The following is a 19424-nucleotide window of genomic DNA, read 5'->3' as shown; positions in this document are numbered from 1 at the left end:
GTAAGGACAAAGTCGTCCCTGCTGAGAATCTGGGGCAGTGGGATCTGCGATTCCCGATGCGTTGGTTACGGGGGTTGAGGTGAATGAGACCAGCAGTGTTTATTCCAGAGGGAGAGGCTTTGGAAAAATGTCAGGGATTATTTGAATTTTTCCGGGGTTCGTTTTAAACCTTGGTCCTTCTGAAAGAGCCATGGGCAAAAGGAAATGTCCTTGATCGAGAGGATACTGCTGGAACGTCAAACAGTGTTATCAGTTGCTGGAATAATTGGGACTGCAGGTCGAAATTATAGACGTCAAAAATCCAGATTGGACTCTAGACACAAACTGGATTAAGACCATAAGATATAGAGCAAAATCAGGCCATTTGGCCCATCGAGTATGCTCTGCCATTTCATTATGGCTGATCCATTTCCCTCTCAGCCCCAGCCTCTTGCTTTCTCCTCGTAACCCTTCATGCCCGACTATTGATTCAAGATGATGAGTCTCTGCCCGAAACGTCTATTTTTTATTCATTTCCATAGATGCTGCCTGACCTGCTGATTTCCTCCAGCATTTTGTGTGTTTTGCTTTGGATTTCCAGCATCTCCAGACTTTCTCGTGTTTAAGAGTCTATCAGCCTCTGCCTTAAGTACACACAATGACGTTGCCTCCACAGCCGCCTATGGCAACGAAATCCACAGATTCACCACTCTGGGTAAAACAATTCCTCATTGTCTTCGTCCTAAATCAACGTTCCTCTATTCTGAGGTTGTGCCCTCTGGTCCTAGAATCATCCACGGCCTTTCTATCAAGGCTATTCAATAGGTTTCAATGAGAATCCACCCCATTTATCTGAATTCCAGTGAGTACAGGTCCAGAGCCATCAGTTGGTCCTCCATTTCCGGAATCATTTTCATGAATCTCCTCTGAACTTTCTCCAATGTGAGCACATTCTTTCTTAGATAAGAGGCCCAAAACTACCCACAATACTCCAAGTGAGGCTTTATCAGGTGTCAACATTACATCTTTGCTTTTACATTCTAGTCCTCTTGAAATGAATGCTAACATCGCATTTGCCTTCTTCACCATTGACTGAACCTATAAATTGACCTTTAAGGAATCCTAAACGAGGACTCCCAAATCCTTTTGCAGCTCGGATTTTTGAATTTTTTCTTTAGTTCGAAAATAGTCTATGTTTTTATTTCTACAACCAAAGTGCATGACTTTCTGCTGCTAGTTCTTTGTCCATTTTTTCTAATCTCTCTGAGTCCTTCTGCAACCTCCCTGCTTCCTCAACACTACCTATCCCTCCACCTGTGCTCATATCGTCCACAAACCTGGCCACAAAACCACCAATTCCATTATCCAAATCATTGACATATAAACGTAAAAAGAAGTGGTCCCAACACAGACCCCTGTGGAACACCACTAGTCATTGGCAGTCAACCAAAAAAAAGCTGTGCCGTTATTCCCATTCTTTGCCTCCTACCAATCAGTCAATGCTCTAGCCATGCTAGTATCTTTCCTATAAAACCATGTGCTCTTAACATGTTAAGCAACCTCATGTGCAGCACCTGATCAAAGGCCTTCTGAAAATCCAAGTACACAACATCCACCTGCTTGTTATTTCTTTAAAGAATTCCAATAGATCTGTCAGGCAAGATTTTCCCTTAAGGAAACCATGCCAACGTCAGTCTATTTTATAACTTTTTCGGGGTCTCATTTTATCATATCCCAAAATCACATCCTAAACATTTGATACCAACATCTTCCCAACCACTGAGGTCAGACTAACTGGCCTATAGTTTCCTTTCTCTGTTTCTTTCCCTTGAAAAGTGGAGTGACATTTGCAATTTCCCACTCCTCCACAACGATGGCAGAACGTATTGATTCTTGAAAGATCATTACTAATCCCCACAGTCTCTTCAGCCACCTCTTTAGAACCCTGGGGTGCAGATGATCTGGTCCTAGTAATTTATCTAGTTTCAGATCTTTCAGTTTCCTATCCACCTAGGAATGGCAACTTCCTTCACTTGTGTCTCTGACACTCTCAAACTTCCAGCATACTGCTTCCGGCACACTGTCTTCCACAGTGAAGACTGATGAAAAATACTTATTCAGCTCGTCTCCCATTTCCTTGTACCCCATTACTACCTCTCCAGCATCATTTATCAATGGCTCAATATTTACTCTTTTACCAATATCTACTCTTTTCCAACCTCTCTTTTACTCTTTATGTATCTGAAGGAATTTCTGGTGCCCTCTTTAATAGTATGTGCCTTCTGTTGTTTTTTTCCCCACTAATTTTTGCTCTATTAAATGTCCTTGCTTTGCCTTTTATATTGGCTTTGACTTCCCGTGTCAGCCACAGTTCTGTCATTCTGACTTTATAATATAATCTTCTTCTTTGGGATGTATCGATCCTGCACCTTCCAAATTGCCTCCAGAAACTCCAGTCATTGTTGCTCTGCCCTCTTCCCTGCTAGTGTCCCCTTCCAATCAACTTTGGCCAGCTCCTCTCTAATGCCTCTGTAATTAACCTTTATTCCACTGCAATACTGATACATCTGACTTTAGTTTCTCCCTCTCGAATTGCAGGGTGAATTCTATTGTATTATCATCACTGTCCCCAGCCTTTACCTTAAGCTCTGTAATCATTTCTGGTTCATTGCATAATATCCAATCCAGAATAGCTGATCCTCAAGATCCTCAACCATCTTATAAGCATTCTGCAAATTTCCCTTCGTGGGATCCAACACCAACCTGATTTTCCCAATCTACCTGCATATTGAAATCCCTCATAACTATCATAACATTGCCCTCTTGACATGCCTTTTCTATCCCCTGTTGTAATTTGTAGCCCACATCTTTGCTACTGTTTGGAAGCATATATAATACTCCCATCAGGGTCTTTTTCCCCTTGCAATTCCTTAGCTCTACCTTCAAGATTCTACATCTTATTATCCTAACACCTCTTTCTAAGGATTTGATTTCATTTTTTGCCAACAGAGCCACCCTTCTGCCAACCTGCCTGTCCTTTTGATACAATCTGTGTCCTTGGACATTAAGCTCCCGGTTATAATATTCCAGCCACGACTCAATGATGCCCACAACATCATACCTGATAATCTGTAACTGAGCTGCAAGTTCATCTACCTTATTCCATATACTGCTTGCATTCAATTTTAACAACTTCATTCCTGTATTCTTCACTTTTTCAATTTTGTTCCTCTTTTACATTGCAACTCATCCCGTTGACTGTATTTTTTCCCTATCATCAACCTGTTCTTGCTAGCATTCTCACTACACACTGGCTCTGTTTGTAAACCAACTGCCCCATCCTCAGCCCTGTCACTCCGGTACCCACCCCACCCCTGCCAAACTAACTTGAACCCTCCCAAACAGCTCTAGCCATCCTGACTGCAATGATATTGGGCTCCCTCGGGATCAGGTGTAACCCGCCCCTTTTGAACAGTTCATACCTTCCCCAGAAGAGCTCCTAATGATCCAGAAATCTGAACCGCTGCCTCCTGCACCAGTTCCTCAGTCACGCATCTGCCAAATGCTCATATTCTTATCTTCACTAGCATGTGGCACAGGCAGCAATCCAAAGATTACTACCATGGCAGTCCTGCTTTTCAGCTGTTTACTAACTCCCTAAAATCTCTCTTCAGGACCTCCTCATCTTTCCTACCTATGTCATTGGTGCCAATATATACCAAGACTAAAGGATACTTATCCTGCCCCTTTAGAAAGCCATAGACTCAATTTGAGACATCCCTGACCCTGGCACCTGGGAGGCAATGTGCCACCTGGGTGTCTCTATCACATCCACAGAATCTCGTCTTTATTCCTTCAACTATGGAATCTCTTATCACTACCACAGTCACAAAGATTAACTGGTAAATTAATTTTATCATTGTCACGTGTACCAAGGTAAGGTGTAAAACATTGTTTTGTATGTCCTTCATACAGATTAGTCCATCGCACCAGTATTTGAGATAGCACAGGGGAACAACAATGACAGAATGCAGAGTCAAGTGTTAGTTACAGAGAAAGTGCAGTGCAGGTAAGCAATGAAGTGCCAGGCCATGAAGAGTTAAAGTAAAAAGTCAAGAGTCCATATTATTGTAGTCGGGGACTTGATCATTCTTCTTATAACAGCGGGGTAGAACCTGTCCTTTTAAAAATTAGCTTTATTTGTCACATGAATCTTCTGCCCCATGGGGTTGAGGGGTGGAGAAGGGAGAATGTCCAGAGAGTGAAGTCTTTTTGATTATGCTGGCTGTTGTCCTGAAGTGGCAAGAAGTACAGTCAGGCCATGGAGGGGAGGCTGGTTGGGTGAAGAACAAGGTGTCTGAGTTTATGTAGCTGCTCACTGGAAGTACCTGCAATGGCCATTTCCAGAACTTGGAGTTCATTCTCTCTGGATCTGAGGAGGCAGGTTAAGAGTCAATGTATTGATGTGTCTGCAGCCACACAAACCAATTGGAATTGATTTACTATCATCACATGAACCAATACAGTGAAAAGCTTGTCTTGTGTACTGTTCACATGGACCAGATCATTACACAGTGCATTGAGATAGAAGAAGAAGAATTTATTTATTACTTTAGAGATACAGCATAACTGCCCACACTAGCCCACGCTGCTCAGTTACACCCATATCTCCTACTAACCTGAACGTCTGTGGAATGTGAGAAGAAAACAGAGCACCCAGAGGAAGCCGACATGGTCACAGGGAGATCCTTACAGATAGCAGTGGGAATTGAACCCTTATCGCTAACTGCTCTGCTACAGAGAAAATGCAATGTAGGTAGACAATAAGAACATAGAACATAAAAACCTACAGCAAATTACAGACCCTTTGGCCCACAATGTTGTACTGACCATAGAAAGTTTTCCTACCGCATAGCCCTTTACTTTTCTAAGCTCCATGTACCCATCTAAGAGTCTTTTAAAAGGCCCTATTGTTTCCACCTCCATGCTGGCAGTGCATTCCACGTACCCAGCACACTCTGTGTGAAAACTTACCTCTGACATCCCTGTTGTACCAATTTCAAAGCACCTTAAAACTATGCCCCTCGTATTAGCCATTTCAGCCCTGGGAAAAAGCCTCTGGCTATCCACACAATCAATGCCTCTCATCACCTTATACACCTCTATCAGGTCACCTCTCATCCTCTGTCGCTCCATGAAAAGGCCAAGTTTACTCAACCTATTCTCATAAGGCATACTCTCCAATCCAGGCAACTTCATTGCAAATCTCCTCTGCACTCTCTCTATGGTATCCACATCTTTCCTGTAGTAAGTTGACCAGACTGAACACAGTACTCCAAGTGAGGTCTAACTAAGGTCTCATATAGCTTTAACATTACCTCACGGTTCTTGAATTCAACAACAAGGTCGACTGTGAGGTCAAGAGTCGATCTACTCATAAAAGAGGTCTGTTCAAGAGTCTGGTGGTATGTGCCTTTAGGCTGTTGTATATTCTTCCCGATGAGAAAGTGGAGAAGAGCAAATGTCCTGGGTTGGTGGGGTCTTTGATTCTTCTGATTGCTTTACTGAAGTGGTGAGAAATATAAGCAGAGTCCATAGAGGGGCTGGGGGACTGGCTTCTGTGATGTGCTGAGCTGTGTTCATAACTCTCTGCAGTTTCTTGTGGTCATGAACAGAGCAGTTGCCATACCAAACTGTGATGCACCCAGATAGGATGCTTTCTGTGGTGCACCAGTAAAAATAGGTGAGGGTCAGTGGGAACAAGCTGAATTTCTTTAGGCTCCTGAGGAAGTCGAGGCATTTGTGAGCTTTCTTGACTGAAGCATCTGCTGTACATTGTTGGCCCAGGTCAGTAATCCACCTTGAATTTTACCTCAGCTCAGTAATTTCAAGGTTACCCTTAATGAAACTGATTTATTAGTTTATTTAAATGAAATTCCCCAGTGACTGATACTAAACGGTGGCTGCAAACCCACTAATCACTGTGTACCAAACAAGTATAGGGACAGGACAAAGGACTCGTGGATTCATCAGGGAAACAGACCCTTCAGCCCTACACATCTGTACTGACTATGTGCTTTCATTCTGTCCGTGCGCTTCATGATCTTACCTTTCAATCTCTTACCTTTCAAAGAATAAAGAACTGTCTACGCAACCTCTCCTTGTAGCTCAAGTCCCCAAGTCTAGGCAAAGTTCGAATTCCTGTCTTAATTCTTTCTAGCTTAATAACTTCTTTCCTATAATAGGGCGATAAAACTGTACTCCTCTGTCAGGTCCCCACATAACACCCTCAGCCCGAGGGACAACAGACCCAGCCTCTCTGGTCTGTCCTCATCCCTGAAATTTTCTATCCCAAATAATGTCCTGAAAAATCTCCATAAACCTCTCCCTCCTTTCTACAGTGTGGTGACTAGAACTGTACACAGTACCCCAGCAGTGTGTCATGAAATTTGTACCAAGACCCCCTACTCTTATCTTCTACTTCCCAGCTGGTGAAGGCAGGAGATTCATGGTTCCACATGCCTCCCTCTTTCATTCACCAGCACACCTAATGTCTGTGGTAGAAAAGTTACTGGAGAGGATTCTGAAGGAAAAGATTTACATCCATCTGGAAAGAGATGGATTGATTAGCGGTAGTCAGCATGGCTGTGTGTGTGGGAGATCATGTTGTAGGAACATGACTGAGATCTTTAATAAAGTGACCTAGAAAGCTGGTGAGGGCAGGGCAGTGGTTTATATGGACTTCAGTCAGACTTTTGATAAGGTTCCACATGGCAGGCTGTTCTGGAAGTTCAGAACATATGGAATCCAGGGAGAGCTGGCTAATTGGTGTTGGTGCGTGGCCTAGTGGATAAGGCATCGATCTAGTGATCTGAAGGTCACTGGTTCGAGCCTCAGCTGAAGCAACGTGTTGTGTCCTTGAGCAAGGCACTTAACAACACATTGCTCTGTGACGACACCGGTGCCAAGCTGCTTGGGTCCTAGTGCCCTTCCCTTGGACAACATTGGTGGCATGGAGAGTGGAAGGCTTGCAGCTTGGGCACCTGCTGGTCTCCCATACAACCCTGGAAACCTTCCAAGGAGCAAATCCATGGTCTCATGAGACTAATGGATGCCTATGAATGGCTAATTGAATGCACATTTGGCTTGATGGCAGAACACACACAAAATGCTAGAGAAACTCAGCAGGTCAGGCAGCACTTATGGAAAAGAGTAAACAGTCAATGTTTTGGGACCATTTACTCTTTTCCATAGAAGCTGCCTGGCCTGCTGAGTTCCTCCAATATTTTGTGTGTGTTGCTTGGATTTCCTGCATCCACATATTATCCTGTCTGAATGATGGTGGAAAGCTGTTTCTTGGTCTGGTGTTGTGCCTCAGGGGTCAGTGCTGGGCCCATTGTTGTCTGTAATCTATATCAATGATTTGGATAAGAATGCAGATGCTATGGTTTGTAAGTTTGCAGATATTCCAAAGTAAGTGGTATAATGAAAAAGAATATCAAAACCACAAGGGGATCTTGATCAGCTGAGTAAGTGGGCTGAACAGTGTCAGATAGAGTTTGATTTTAATAAGTCAAGGTGTTGCATTTTGAAAAGTCAAACCCAGGTAGGACTTTCACAGTGAATGGTAGGTGCTGTGTTGTAGAACACAAGGGACACAGGATTGGCATGCTAGCCTTTGTCAGACAGAGTATGGAAATTGGGAGTCATGGTACAATAGTGAGGTCGCACTGCTCTTGGATTATTGTATTCAGTTTTGGTCACCCTGCTGTAGGAAATATGTAATTAAACTGGAAAGAAGGCAGAAAATATTTCCAAGGATATTGCCAGGACTTGAGGGATTGGGTTTGTAGGTTAAGACTTCATTTCTTGGAGTGTAGGAGATGGAGAGGAGAGGAGAGGTGAGTGCTCTCAAACTTTTCTCCAGAGTTGCAACGTCAAGAATTAGAAGGCATGGGTTTAAAGTGAGAGGTTAAATAGGAACTTGAAGGTGACTTGTTTTTACACAGAGGGTATACAGTATACAGAATGTACTTCCAAAGGAAGTGGTAGAGTTAATGTTGAACAGACACTTGGACAGATACCTGAATTAGAAAGGTTTAGGAAGGTTATGGGCCAAATGATAGCAAATGGAAAGAGCTTAGGTAGGCAGCTGGTCAGCATGGACCAGTTGGGCCAAAGAGTCTGCTTCCCAGCTGTGATCAGTCCTCGACGTACTCAGGGAAATCTTCTGAATTCTCCGCTTGTATCTTGTCCAAAGTGGTAATTAGGTGCTCCCTGATGGTTTATAATGGAAATCTGTGTAAATCTGCCATGACCTTCCTTATCCAACATTAACCAAACTTTCAGCTGTCACTGAGAATTACGGCGCAGAAACAGACCCTTTGGCCCATCGAGTGAGTGGTGATCCTCAACCACACATTTACGCTCACCTCATTCTATCCCCCAATACATTTACGTCAGCACCCCTTCTCCGACTAAACACACAAGGGCAGGGGTGGGGGGGAGGCACAGACGAAGAGGAGGGAGACACACGTACACAAGGGGATTGGCCCACACACACAGTGACCGCAGGTGTGGATCGGACCTGGATCGCTGTGGCTGGCTGACAGCGGTTGACCTCTCCAGTCTAACCTCGGAGTGGAAACCCCTCAATCCGGGGTTGTTCCGGGAATTCTTGGGTGTCCCTTTGCCGATCGTTGTAGTGCTCCTACCGTGACACACATTCGGACATGAATGAACTCATTCATTATAAACCTCTCCCAGTATTAATTTGACTCTAGTAATGGTTCCTGAGTTTGTTTGTTCGTTATCTCCCTCGCTCCCTCTCTTTCTCTTCTTCTCCCTCGCTCCTCTACTTCTCCTTCCCCCCGTCATTCTCTCTCTCCCTCTCCCGTCACCGCTCCGCGCCGAGCCCGCGGGAACGAGCAGCCTAGGCGCGCTCAAAAACAGGTCCCTTTAATCGGGAGCGCGCGCGGCGGCGGGGGGCCGGGCGGGGGCGCTCGGCGGAGCTGCTGAAAATGGCCGGGCCCGGGACCGGGGCCGCGGACGGGCGCTCCGCCTTGTTCCTGCTGTTGGCGGCGGCGGTCGGTCCGAGCGGTGCAGGGGCCAAGTATGTGAGGGGCAAGATCAACACCACCGAGGTAGGGAGGGAGAGGAGAAGGCAACGGGTCGGGAGGGAGGAGAAAGGGATGGAGGGAGGATGAGGAAGAAGAATGGGAGGGGATATGAAGGAAGGGGAGAGTACGGAGTGAATGAGGGAAGTAGAAGTGGAAAAAGTGGTGGAGGGGCAGGGTGAGGAAGAAGACGGAGTGAAAGGGTGTGTAGGAGGAGAGAAGGACTACGGATGAGGGGAAAGGGGATGAGAGGAAAACAGGATTGGGGAGAAGATTGGTGGAAGAAGGGGAAGCTGTCAGAGGTGGGAGAATGCAGAGAGGGAAAGTGTGTGGGTGGGAAGCAGGAAGGTGAGGGAGGAGAAGGTGGAGCAAAGGTGATATGACAGGTGGGAGAAGGATTAGGAGGTGGGGGAGCGGAGAGAAATGGGTAGAGGTGGAGGGATTTTGCCTACCTGATCATTTCCTGCTCTTGGAATCTTGCCCTATTCATCCTTATCCTGGTGATCCAGAAAATTGGAGTCCCCACACCAATTCCTAGCATCTGCTTGTCCTCAGAAAATCCGAGTCCCCTTGCCAATTCCCAGCTCTCTCCTTGTCCCTGGCTCTCCCACTGGGGGTCTATCTGCTGACTGCCATCTCTCCTGTGCCTTGTCACACAGGAGGCGTTCAGAAGCAAGTGTCTGAGTGAGGCGTTTCTCAAACCACTCTCAAAAACATCAGAGCATTACTACAGAGTAAACTCAGTGGGTTATTAACACTGATCCCATCTTCCATCCCCTGGAGTGTGTGGTGGAATGGTGTGCAGGGAGCTTCACTCTGCGTCTAACCCTAGGAGTGTGTGAGGGGATGATTTAGAGGGAGTTTCAGTCTTAGTCTGACCCCAAGAGTGTGTGATGGGACGGTGTGGAGGGAATTTCATTTTGTGTCTGACCCCTGGAGTGTGTGATGGGACAGTGTGGAGGGAATTTCATTTTGTGTCTGACCCCTGGAGTGTGTAATGGAACGGTGTGGAGGGAGCTTCACTCTGTGTCTGACCCTGGGAGTGTGTGATGGGACGGTGTGGAGGGAGCTTCACTCTGTGTCTGACCCTGGGAGTGTGTGATGGGACGGTGTGGAGGGAATTTCATTTTGTGTCTGACCCCTGGAGTGTGTAATGGAACGGTGTGGAGGGAGCTTCACTCTGTGTCTGACCCTTTTTTCCTATTTGAAGGGGACCTATTTCTCGAGTACAATCATTGCGTTATCTCTTCAATGTCCCCTATGGTTTACATTCAACCATTTATAGATGGTGAAGGCGGAAGTTGTGAGTTGACCAAACACTTCTTCCATGTGCCCCGGACATTTGAGAGTGTCTCCAAGAGATGGGATTGGTCCCAATGTGGCGTTTGGGAGGGGTGCTGTAAAACCATAAGACGTAAGAGCAGATTTGGACCACTGAGCTCATCCAGTCTGCAGCACCATTTGGTCATGGCTTATTATTATCCCTCTTAACCCTGTTCACCTGCTTTCTCATAAACTTCTACATTGTGGAGCTTATCAATGTCCACATTAAGTAAACCCAATGACATAGATTTCCACAGATTCACGGAATCAGGCTTAATATCACTGGCAAATGTATCAAAACTTGCAGCCGAAGTACAGTTCAACACATAACCAAAAATTCTATAAGTTACAATGAGAAATAGATGTATGTAAACTTAAATTAAGTAGTGTACATGGGTTCACCGTGTCCCTTCAGAAATCAGATGACACTGGGGAAGAAACTGTTCCTCAAACATTGAGCGTGCGTCCTCATGCTCCGGTACCTTCTCCATGATGGTGTCTCCATATGAGCTTGAAGACACTTCCTGGGAGATGGGGTCCTTAGTGATGGTTGCTGCCTTTTTTTGAGTCATCTTCTTTTGAAGGTGTCCTGAATAATGTGGAGGCCAGTGCCTCTGATGGAGCTGGCCGTATCTGCAGCTTTTTCTGATCCTTTGAAGTGACCCTCCATTCCAGATGGTGATGCAACCAATCAGAGTGCTCTCCGCGTACATCTGTAGAAATTTGCTGGTCCTTGTGACGCACGAAACTTCCTTAAAATCCCAATGAAATATTGCCGCTGTTGTGCCTTCTTTGTAATTGCATAAATATATTGGGCCCAGGATAGATCCTCAGAGATATTGACACCTAGGATCTTGAAACTGCTCACCCTTTCCTTTGCTGATTCCTCGATGAGGGTGTTATATGTTCCCTTTACTTCCCCTTCCTGAAGTCCACAATCAATTCCTTGGTCTCTGTGACATTGAGTACAAGATTGTTGCAACACCACTCAACTAGCTGAATTCCTGTACGCCTCCTCGTCACCATCCGAAATTCTGCCAGCAATAGTTGGGTCATCAGCAAATATATAGATGGTATTTGAGCTGTGTCTAGCCACAGAATCGTGGCTGTAGATAGAGTGGAACAGTGGGTGAAGCACACATCCATGAGGTGCCAGTGTTGATTTGTCAGCAAGGAGGAAATGCTATTTCCGATCTGCATTGACTGTGGTTTCCCAATGAGACGTCAAGGAGCGTGCTCCCTCTACCTGAAGAAATTCCTCCTCATTTCTGTTCTGAGGCTTAGGCTCTCCCACAATTGGAAACATCCTCTCCATGTCCACTCTATCTGGGACTTGCAATATTTGGTAGGCTTGAATGAGACTCCAGCCGCACTCTTCTAAACATGAGTGAAAGGGCAGTTTCACCCGCTGGGGAGTGGAAAATGTGCACTGAGAGGAGGCTTGCGTCCTCCTGAGGGTAACACCTGCAGCGGAAAATGTACCTCACCAGTACATGCCATCTGGGAATGGGATCTCTATGGGGTGTTGAGGTGTAGAGTCACCAGCAGGTTTTGGACACACACTACCCTCCCTGATTGGGAGACTCAAGACCGCTACAGAAACCCTGCGTCAACTTCCTTGGGATTAGGATTTGTAAGCATTCAGAAAACCATGGTCTAATTAGGGATTGTCATCGTTGCTTGGTGAGGGGTAGGTCAGGTCTTCCTACCTTGATTGAGATTTTTGAGGAGATGATGTAGGTGATTGTTGAAAGTAGAGCTGCGGATGTCATCCACATGGATTCTAGTAAAGACTATTGCAAGGTCCCTCACAGAAGTCCTATTCACAAGGATGGATGGTGAATTTGTTGCTTGGATTCAGAATTGGCTTGTCAGAGGGTAGAGCTCATATTCTGGCTGGAGGTCCATGACTAGTGGTGTTCAGAATCAGAATCAGGTATATTATCACCGGCATGTGACGTGAAATTTGTTAACTTAGCAGCAGCAGTTCAATGCAATACATAATCTAGCAGAGAGAGAAAAAATAATAATAGTAAATACAATAAAACATAATAAACAAGTAAATCAATTATGTATATTGAATAGATTTTTTTTAATGTGCAAAAACAGAAATACTGTGTATTTAAAAAAAAGTGAGGTAGTGTCCAAAGCTTGAATGTCCATTTAGGAATCGGATGGCAGAGGGGAAGAAGCTGTTCCTGAATTGCTGAGTGTGTGCCTTCAGACTTCTGTATCTCCTGCCTGATGGTAACAGTGAGAAAAGGGCATGCCCTGGGTGCTGGAGGTCTTTAATAATGGACACTGCCTTTCTGAGACAACCGCCCCCTAAAGATGTCCTGGGTACTTCGTAGGCTAGTGCCCAAAATGGGGCCGACTAAATTTACAACCTTCTTCAGCTTCTTTTGGTCTTGTGCAGTAGCCCCTCCATAGCAGACAGTGATGGAGGGATCTGCACAGGAATCTCTAATTTACAGTATATAATTGACCTGGATGAAAACGTGCATGGGTGGGTCAGTAAGTTTTCAGATGATATAAGATCAGCAGTGTTGTAGATAGTGTAGAAGGTTGCCAAATGATACAGTGGAATAGAGATCGGTTACAGATTTGGGCAAAGAAATGGCCGATGGAGTTTAATCCAGCCAAAGTGCACTTTGAGAGGTCAGGTGTAAAAAGGCAGAACCCTTAACACTATTGATGTACGAGAGATCATGGGGTTCAAGCCTATAGCTCTCTGAAAGAGGCTGCATGGGTTGATAGGGTGAAGAAGGTGTGTTTGCCTTTATTAGTCCGAGGTCATGAGTCAGCAAGCTGTGTTGGAGCTTTAGAAAACTCTAGTTAGACTGCACCTGGAGTTTTGCATTCAGTACAGGTCACCCTATTACTGGAAGGTCATAGGGTGCAGTTCACCTGGATGCTGCCTGGATTAGAGGGCTATAAAGAGAGGGTGGAGAAATTTGTTGTTTCCTTCGGAGGCTGAGGGGAGATCATGAGATGTTTACATCTTTATGAGTGGCACAGGCAGAGTGGAGAACCGGTATCTTTTTTCCCCAGGGTGGAAATATCTAATAAGAGGGTATGAAGTGAAGGTGAGAATGTGGGGCAATTTTCTTCTTACACAGAGAGCAGTGGAGGCCTGGAATGTTCCGCCAGGGTTGGTGGTGGAGGAAGATACGAGAGCAGTGTTTAAAAGGCTGTTATAATGTTCACAAATGCACAGAAAATGGGGGGATATGGATATTGTGTAGGCAGAAAGGATTAATTTAGTTAGCTGTTTAATTAGTTCTGCACAGCATGGTGGGTTACAGGATCTGTTCATGTGCTCTTCTTTGGTCTGTAGCTAATATCACAAAAATGCAACTGACTCAAAAATGTGTATATATTTCTAAAAAGCTTACATGTATTTGGGGGAATTTTGGTGAAGCCATTGTTTATCAGCTGAGAATAGACCCTTCAGCCCATCGAGTCCATGTTGACCATCAACTACTCTTTTACACTGATTACATATCCCCATTGACACCCCCCCCCCCCCCGATTCAACTTCTCACCTACACACCAGGGAGGCGATTCACTGGCATATTTGCTTAGGAATGTGGGAGGGAACAGGAGCATCAAGAGGGAACTCAATTGGTCACAGGGAGAATGTCAAACTCAGCCCCCACCAACACATACACACACAGTTCTACAGTATGAGCCCTTCAGCTCAAGATCAATGTAATGCTTCTTTCCCATATAGGCTTCCATTTTTTTTTCATTCATGTGCCTATCTACCTATCTAAGAGTTAATATCCCTAACGTATCTGCTTCTATCACCACCGCTAGCAATGTGTTCCACATACCTGCAGCTCTCTGTGTCACTTCTTGCGACATGGCACATTTTGACTGAATGAACTTCTGACTTCTCCCCTATACTTCCTCCAATTAAAGTATGTCCTGTCATATTAAAGCCAGAGCTTGCCCAGCCATACATCATAAGATTTCTTCTGTAATCCAAGCAGTATCCTGGTAAATGTCCTCTGCATCATCTCTGAAGCTTCCACATTCTTCCCATAATGAGGCGACCAGAACTGAACACAATACTCTGTGAGGTCTAACCAGAGTTTGAAAAATTTGCAGCATTATTCGTAGCTTTTGAATTCAATTCCCCAACTAATGAAAGCCAACACACCATACACCCTCTTAACCACCCTATCAACTTGCGTGGCAACTTTGAGAGATCTATGGACTTGGACTGTAAGATCCTTCTGTTCTTCCAAACTGCTAAGGGTCCTGCCATTAATTTTATACTCCATCAATGTCCCATTGTAACCTATGGCAACCTTCTACACTATACAGAACCTTCATATTATCTGCAAACATATTAACTCAAGTCATTTATAAAAATCAGATCCCTGCAGAACACTACTAGTTATGGATCTCCAGGCAGAATATGCTGCAGCTAATACCACCCTTTGCTTTCTATAGGCAAACTAGTTGCATATCCATGTATCCTTTGGCTCCTAACTTTCTGAACGAGCTTACCATGGGAAACCTTGTTGAAACCCTTATACACCACATCCATAACTCTACCTTCAACTTGTTTTGTGACTTCCTCAAAAAAAAGTCAGTCAAGCTTCTGAGGCATGACCTGCCCCTCGCAAAGCTGTGCTGATGACCCTAATCAGACTGTGCTTCTCTCCAAATGCTTGGAAGTCCTGTCTCTAAGAATCCTCTCTAATAGTTTGCTCACCACCACTGATGTAAGACTCAATGGTCTTTTATTCCAAAGATTTGTTCATTATGTGCCATGTTGTATGGCGTGCATGATCATGGTCTTTCCATGACCATGATTATTCTTGGCAACTTTTTCTACAGAAGTGGATTACCATTCTGCCTTCTGGGCAGTGTCGTTAGGTGATCCCGCCATTGTCAATAACTCTTCAGAGATTGCCTGGCATCAGTGGTTGCATAACCAGGATTTATGATATGCACCACCTGCTCATACAACCACTTGCTCCGATGGCTTCACATGATCCTTTCTCAGGGGTGGGGGGAGGTCGAAGAAGGTGCTACACCTTAGCCCCCTAGAACTTCAGGCAGTTTATTCCTCTTCTATCCCTGATTGTTCCTACCCTCAGTCTAGGCAACCTCCTGTTCTTCACGCAAATATAGAATGCCCTGGGGTTTTCTTAATCCTACTCGCCAAGACCTTCTCATGATTCTTCTAGCTCTCCTAAGTCCCTTCATTCCTGGCTATCTTGTAACTCTTGAGAGCCCTGTCTGATCCTTGTTTTTTAAGCTTCCTTTTTCCTCTTGACGAGATGTTCTACATTTCTTGTCAACCATGGTTCCTTGACCCTACCCACCTGTCCCCGTACAATGGGACAAATATATCCAGAACACCATGGAACATAAACAACCTCTGCATTTCTGTTGTACATTTCCTCAAGAACATCTTTTCCCAGTTTATGCTCCCAAGTTTCTACCTAAAAGCATCGTAATTACCATGCTGTCTGCTCCTAACCCTGTCCAGGACTATGCTAAAGGCCAGTGTGCTGTGGTCACTGACTCCGAAATGCTCAACCCTCTGAAAAATCTGAGAGCTGACTAGGTTCATTGCCTCGTACCAGCTCCAGTATGGTCTCTTCTCTAGTCAGCCTGTCTACATGTTAATTAAAGCAGCTTTCCTAGACAAACCTAACAAATTCCTCACCATCTAAAGCTCTTTGCACTAAGGAGGTGCCAATCAATATTAGGGAATTGAAGTCACCCATGAGAACAACCCTGTTATTTATGCACCTTTCAAAAATCTGTCTTCTGACCTGCTCCTCACTCGCCCTTTTGCTATGGGGGGGTGGTGGGGTGTGGAGAGCGGGGGAGAAGTCTATAGAATACTCCCAAGAGAATGATTGCTCCCTTCCTGTCTCTGCTCCTGATGTTTGGCAGTTTTTGTTTTTCATGAATTCTATTGTACTTCTTTATTGTCCTGGTCAGGTGCCCACAAGAAAATGCATCTCAAGATACCGTATTGCAGCATATTTGTATTTTGGTTGAACAAGTTAGGTCTTTGGAGCGTAGAAGGTTGAGGGGGGACTTGATAGAGGTATTTAAAATTATGAGAGGGATAGATAGAGTTGACGTGGATAGGCTTTTTCCATTGAGACTAGGGGAGATTCAAACAAGAGGACATGAGTTGAGAGTTAGGGGGCAAAAGTTTAGGGGTAACATGAGGGGGAATTTCTTTACTCAGAGAGTGGTAGCTGTGTGGAACGAGCTTCCAGTAGAAGTGGTAGAGGCAGGTTCGGTATTGTCATTTAAAGTAAAATTGGATAGGTATATCGACAGGAAAGGAATGGAGGGTTATGGGCTGAGTGCAGGTAAGTGGGACTAGGTGAGAGTAAGCATTCAGCACTGACTGTAAGGGCCGAGATGGCCTGTTTCCGTGTTGTAATTGTTATATGGTTATATGGCTTTGATAATGCATTTACTTCAACTTTGCCTGAATTTCACCCACACTGACTCAGTGAATGATCCCTCCCCTCCCTGATTTGTGTGGCTGGCTACCGTTCCCGACTCCATCCAGTCACCAGATCTCTCTCTGGCACCTCATTAGACCATCCCCGAGCCTGTTTAACAATTTAAACAGTTCTCATGGTAGCAGAGCGCGGTGACTAGCAGAGTAATGTGCCATCATCCTAGTGAGACACCTGAGAGTGGGAGGGTCCTGAGCAAAGAGGACAATGTTATGTGATGAAGGGACGGTTATTTAAACTGAGGTGCATCAGAGCAGTGTCCTGGGGGAGGGAATGTGACACTCACACAGCCCATTCGATGTTGGACAGCATTCAGAGCAGTCTAGAGAGTCATTAATCATCAAAGCCAAGTTTATTGCCGCCTGCACAAGTCCATGCGTGCACAGGTGCAATGAAAATAGAATCGAGTTTATTATCACGGAGATATGTTGCGAAATTTGTTCTCTAGCAGCAGTTCAGTGCAAGACACTAAGATTACTATCCATTACAGTGAAGAAATGCTAAGTAATTAAATAGTGCGAAAAGGAATAGCAAGGTAGTGTTTGTTCATGAACTGTTCGGGAATCTGATGGCAGACGGGCAGAAGCTATTGCTAAAACGTTAAGCGCGGGGTCTTCAGGCTCCTGTACCTCCTCGCCGATGGTAGTAGCAAGAAGTGGGCATGTTCCAGATAATGAGGTTCCTTAATGCTTGATGAGGTTCCTTAATGTTCCTCACCTTCTTGAGGTACCACCTTTTGCAGCTGCAGGTGTCTTCCATGGTGGGAAGGCTTGTGTGCCCAATCCTCTACACCCTCCTGTGATCCTGCCTTTTGGAGCCTCCATGCCAAGCTATGATGCATGGATTGTGTAATGCAGCATGTTTGATTAGGGAGCTGAAGGTAATTAGGGATCTTAGGGGAAAAGAACCCTTCAGAGGCAGTGATGATAATAATATCATGATTAAATATAAAGCTATAAGATAATTTCCCAACACTTGAACTTAAATGCCTCGACTAATAAAGGCAAGCATGACGTAATTCTTTATCACCATTTCAACCTGTGCAGCCACTCTCAGGGAGTTGCGGACCTGGACCTTAAGGTCTGTCAAACTTCTACAGGTGTGCGTTGTGTAGTCTGTTTTCCCCAAGGTGGAAATGGCGGATAACTGGGGGGAGAGGGGTTAAGTTTAAAGGAGATGTGCAAGGTAATTTATTTTATACAGAATGGTGGGTGCCTGGAATGTGCTGCCAGGGATGTTACTGGAGGCAGATAAGAGAGGCAAAAAGACAGGGATCAAAAAATGTGGATTAGGTGCAGGCAGATGAGATTGGTTAATTGGCATTGTGATGGGCACAGATACAGTGGTCTGGAGGGCCTGTTGCTGGATTTTTGCCTTTGTGTTAAAGTTCAGGAGGTGGGGGGCTGGCGTGGTGTGTGAATCAGTCCTGGATCAACCGTGACATCTTAGGGTGGGGATCAAGATTGAAGCGGCCAAATGGCAGTTCTTCAGAGGCAGGCTGCGATCTATGACTCATGCCCTTGTGTAACCTCTGACCTCTCTCCCTCAGGATTGGGTGTTCCTCACCAGATTCTGCTTCCTATCCAACCACGGGAGGCTTCAGTTCCACTTCAAGTATCCTGAGGTGTGTGTGACAGTGGGAGGAGATGAACATCGGTGTGCAGTGGTTGGCGGTTGGGGGGGGGGCAAACAGGGAAGGGAGATGAGTGGCTGAGAGGGGTGCTGGAGAGAAGGATTTAGCACTGGGAGGGTGCGTGGGGAGATTGGGAGGTGTGGGGTGGGAGGTTAGGAGGGTATTGGTGAGATGTGATGGGGTGGCCTGGGTGATCCTGGATGGCAATGTGGGGCTTTAGTGGGGAGAGAGGGCAGGGTCAGCCTCAAAGGCAGTGATGAACGTAGGGAGGGGTTGGAGGAAGGGGAATTGGTAGATCAGGTTCAGGCTTGGCAGGATGGAACAGGGGAGAGGTTGGAAGTGGAGAAGTGCAAGGAGCTGTAGGAGTATTGGAGGTCTGCTACAGATCCCAGGAAACAATCAGAAAAGAGCTATTGGGTCAAATGACCTGGGCATCCCAAACTGGTTGGGGAGCTTTCGTAGCTGGTCAGTTGTTCAAGATTGTGTGGGTTGGGTTTGAGAGTGTTGGGTTGGGGACTGTTGGATTGGTCTCAGCTGATTTGGGGAGTGGCAGCTTTGGAAGGGGTGGCATGGATTAGGCAGCATTAGGGATGGGGGGAGTATGGGTTGGGATCATCTGAATTGGGTTTGGGAGGGGAGGGATGGTTGACTATGTTGATCTGGGGAGGATTGGTTTGAACTAAGCTGAATTAGAGAGGGTTGGGTGGAGTGGAATGGGTTTAATTTAGGAGTGTTGGGTTTGGGAAGGCAGAGTTGGAGGAGGTTGTGTTGGGTTGTAGAAGGTTGGGTTCAATTAAGTTGTTAGGGAGGATTGAGAGGAATGGGTTGGATTGAAATGGATTGGGATGTATTGGGTTAGAGAAG

General features: G+C 45.4%; 1 protein-coding gene across 2 annotated transcripts in view; it reads left to right on the top strand.

Annotated features, from left to right (window-relative positions):
* Positions 1 to 8956: 8956 nt before the first annotated feature.
* The window catches only part of tmem145 (transmembrane protein 145), a 64764-nt gene continuing 54296 nt past the window's right edge, over positions 8957 to 19424 (top strand). For both annotated transcript variants that reach the window (XM_073055991.1, XM_073055980.1), the window contains exons 1-2: positions 8957 to 9122; positions 18477 to 18551. In XM_073055991.1, coding sequence (XP_072912092.1) covers positions 9000 to 9122; positions 18477 to 18551 — 198 coding nt within the window. In that variant the 5' untranslated portion in view covers positions 8957 to 8999. The remainder of the gene's footprint in view (positions 9123 to 18476; positions 18552 to 19424) is intronic.

The sequence above is a fragment of the Hemitrygon akajei genome, chromosome 1 (genome assembly GCF_048418815.1).
Source record: "Hemitrygon akajei chromosome 1, sHemAka1.3, whole genome shotgun sequence".
Taxonomy (NCBI): domain Eukaryota; kingdom Metazoa; phylum Chordata; class Chondrichthyes; order Myliobatiformes; family Dasyatidae; genus Hemitrygon; species Hemitrygon akajei.
Note: the sequence above shows the minus strand (reverse complement) of the source record. Positions and strands in the feature narration are given on the sequence as shown.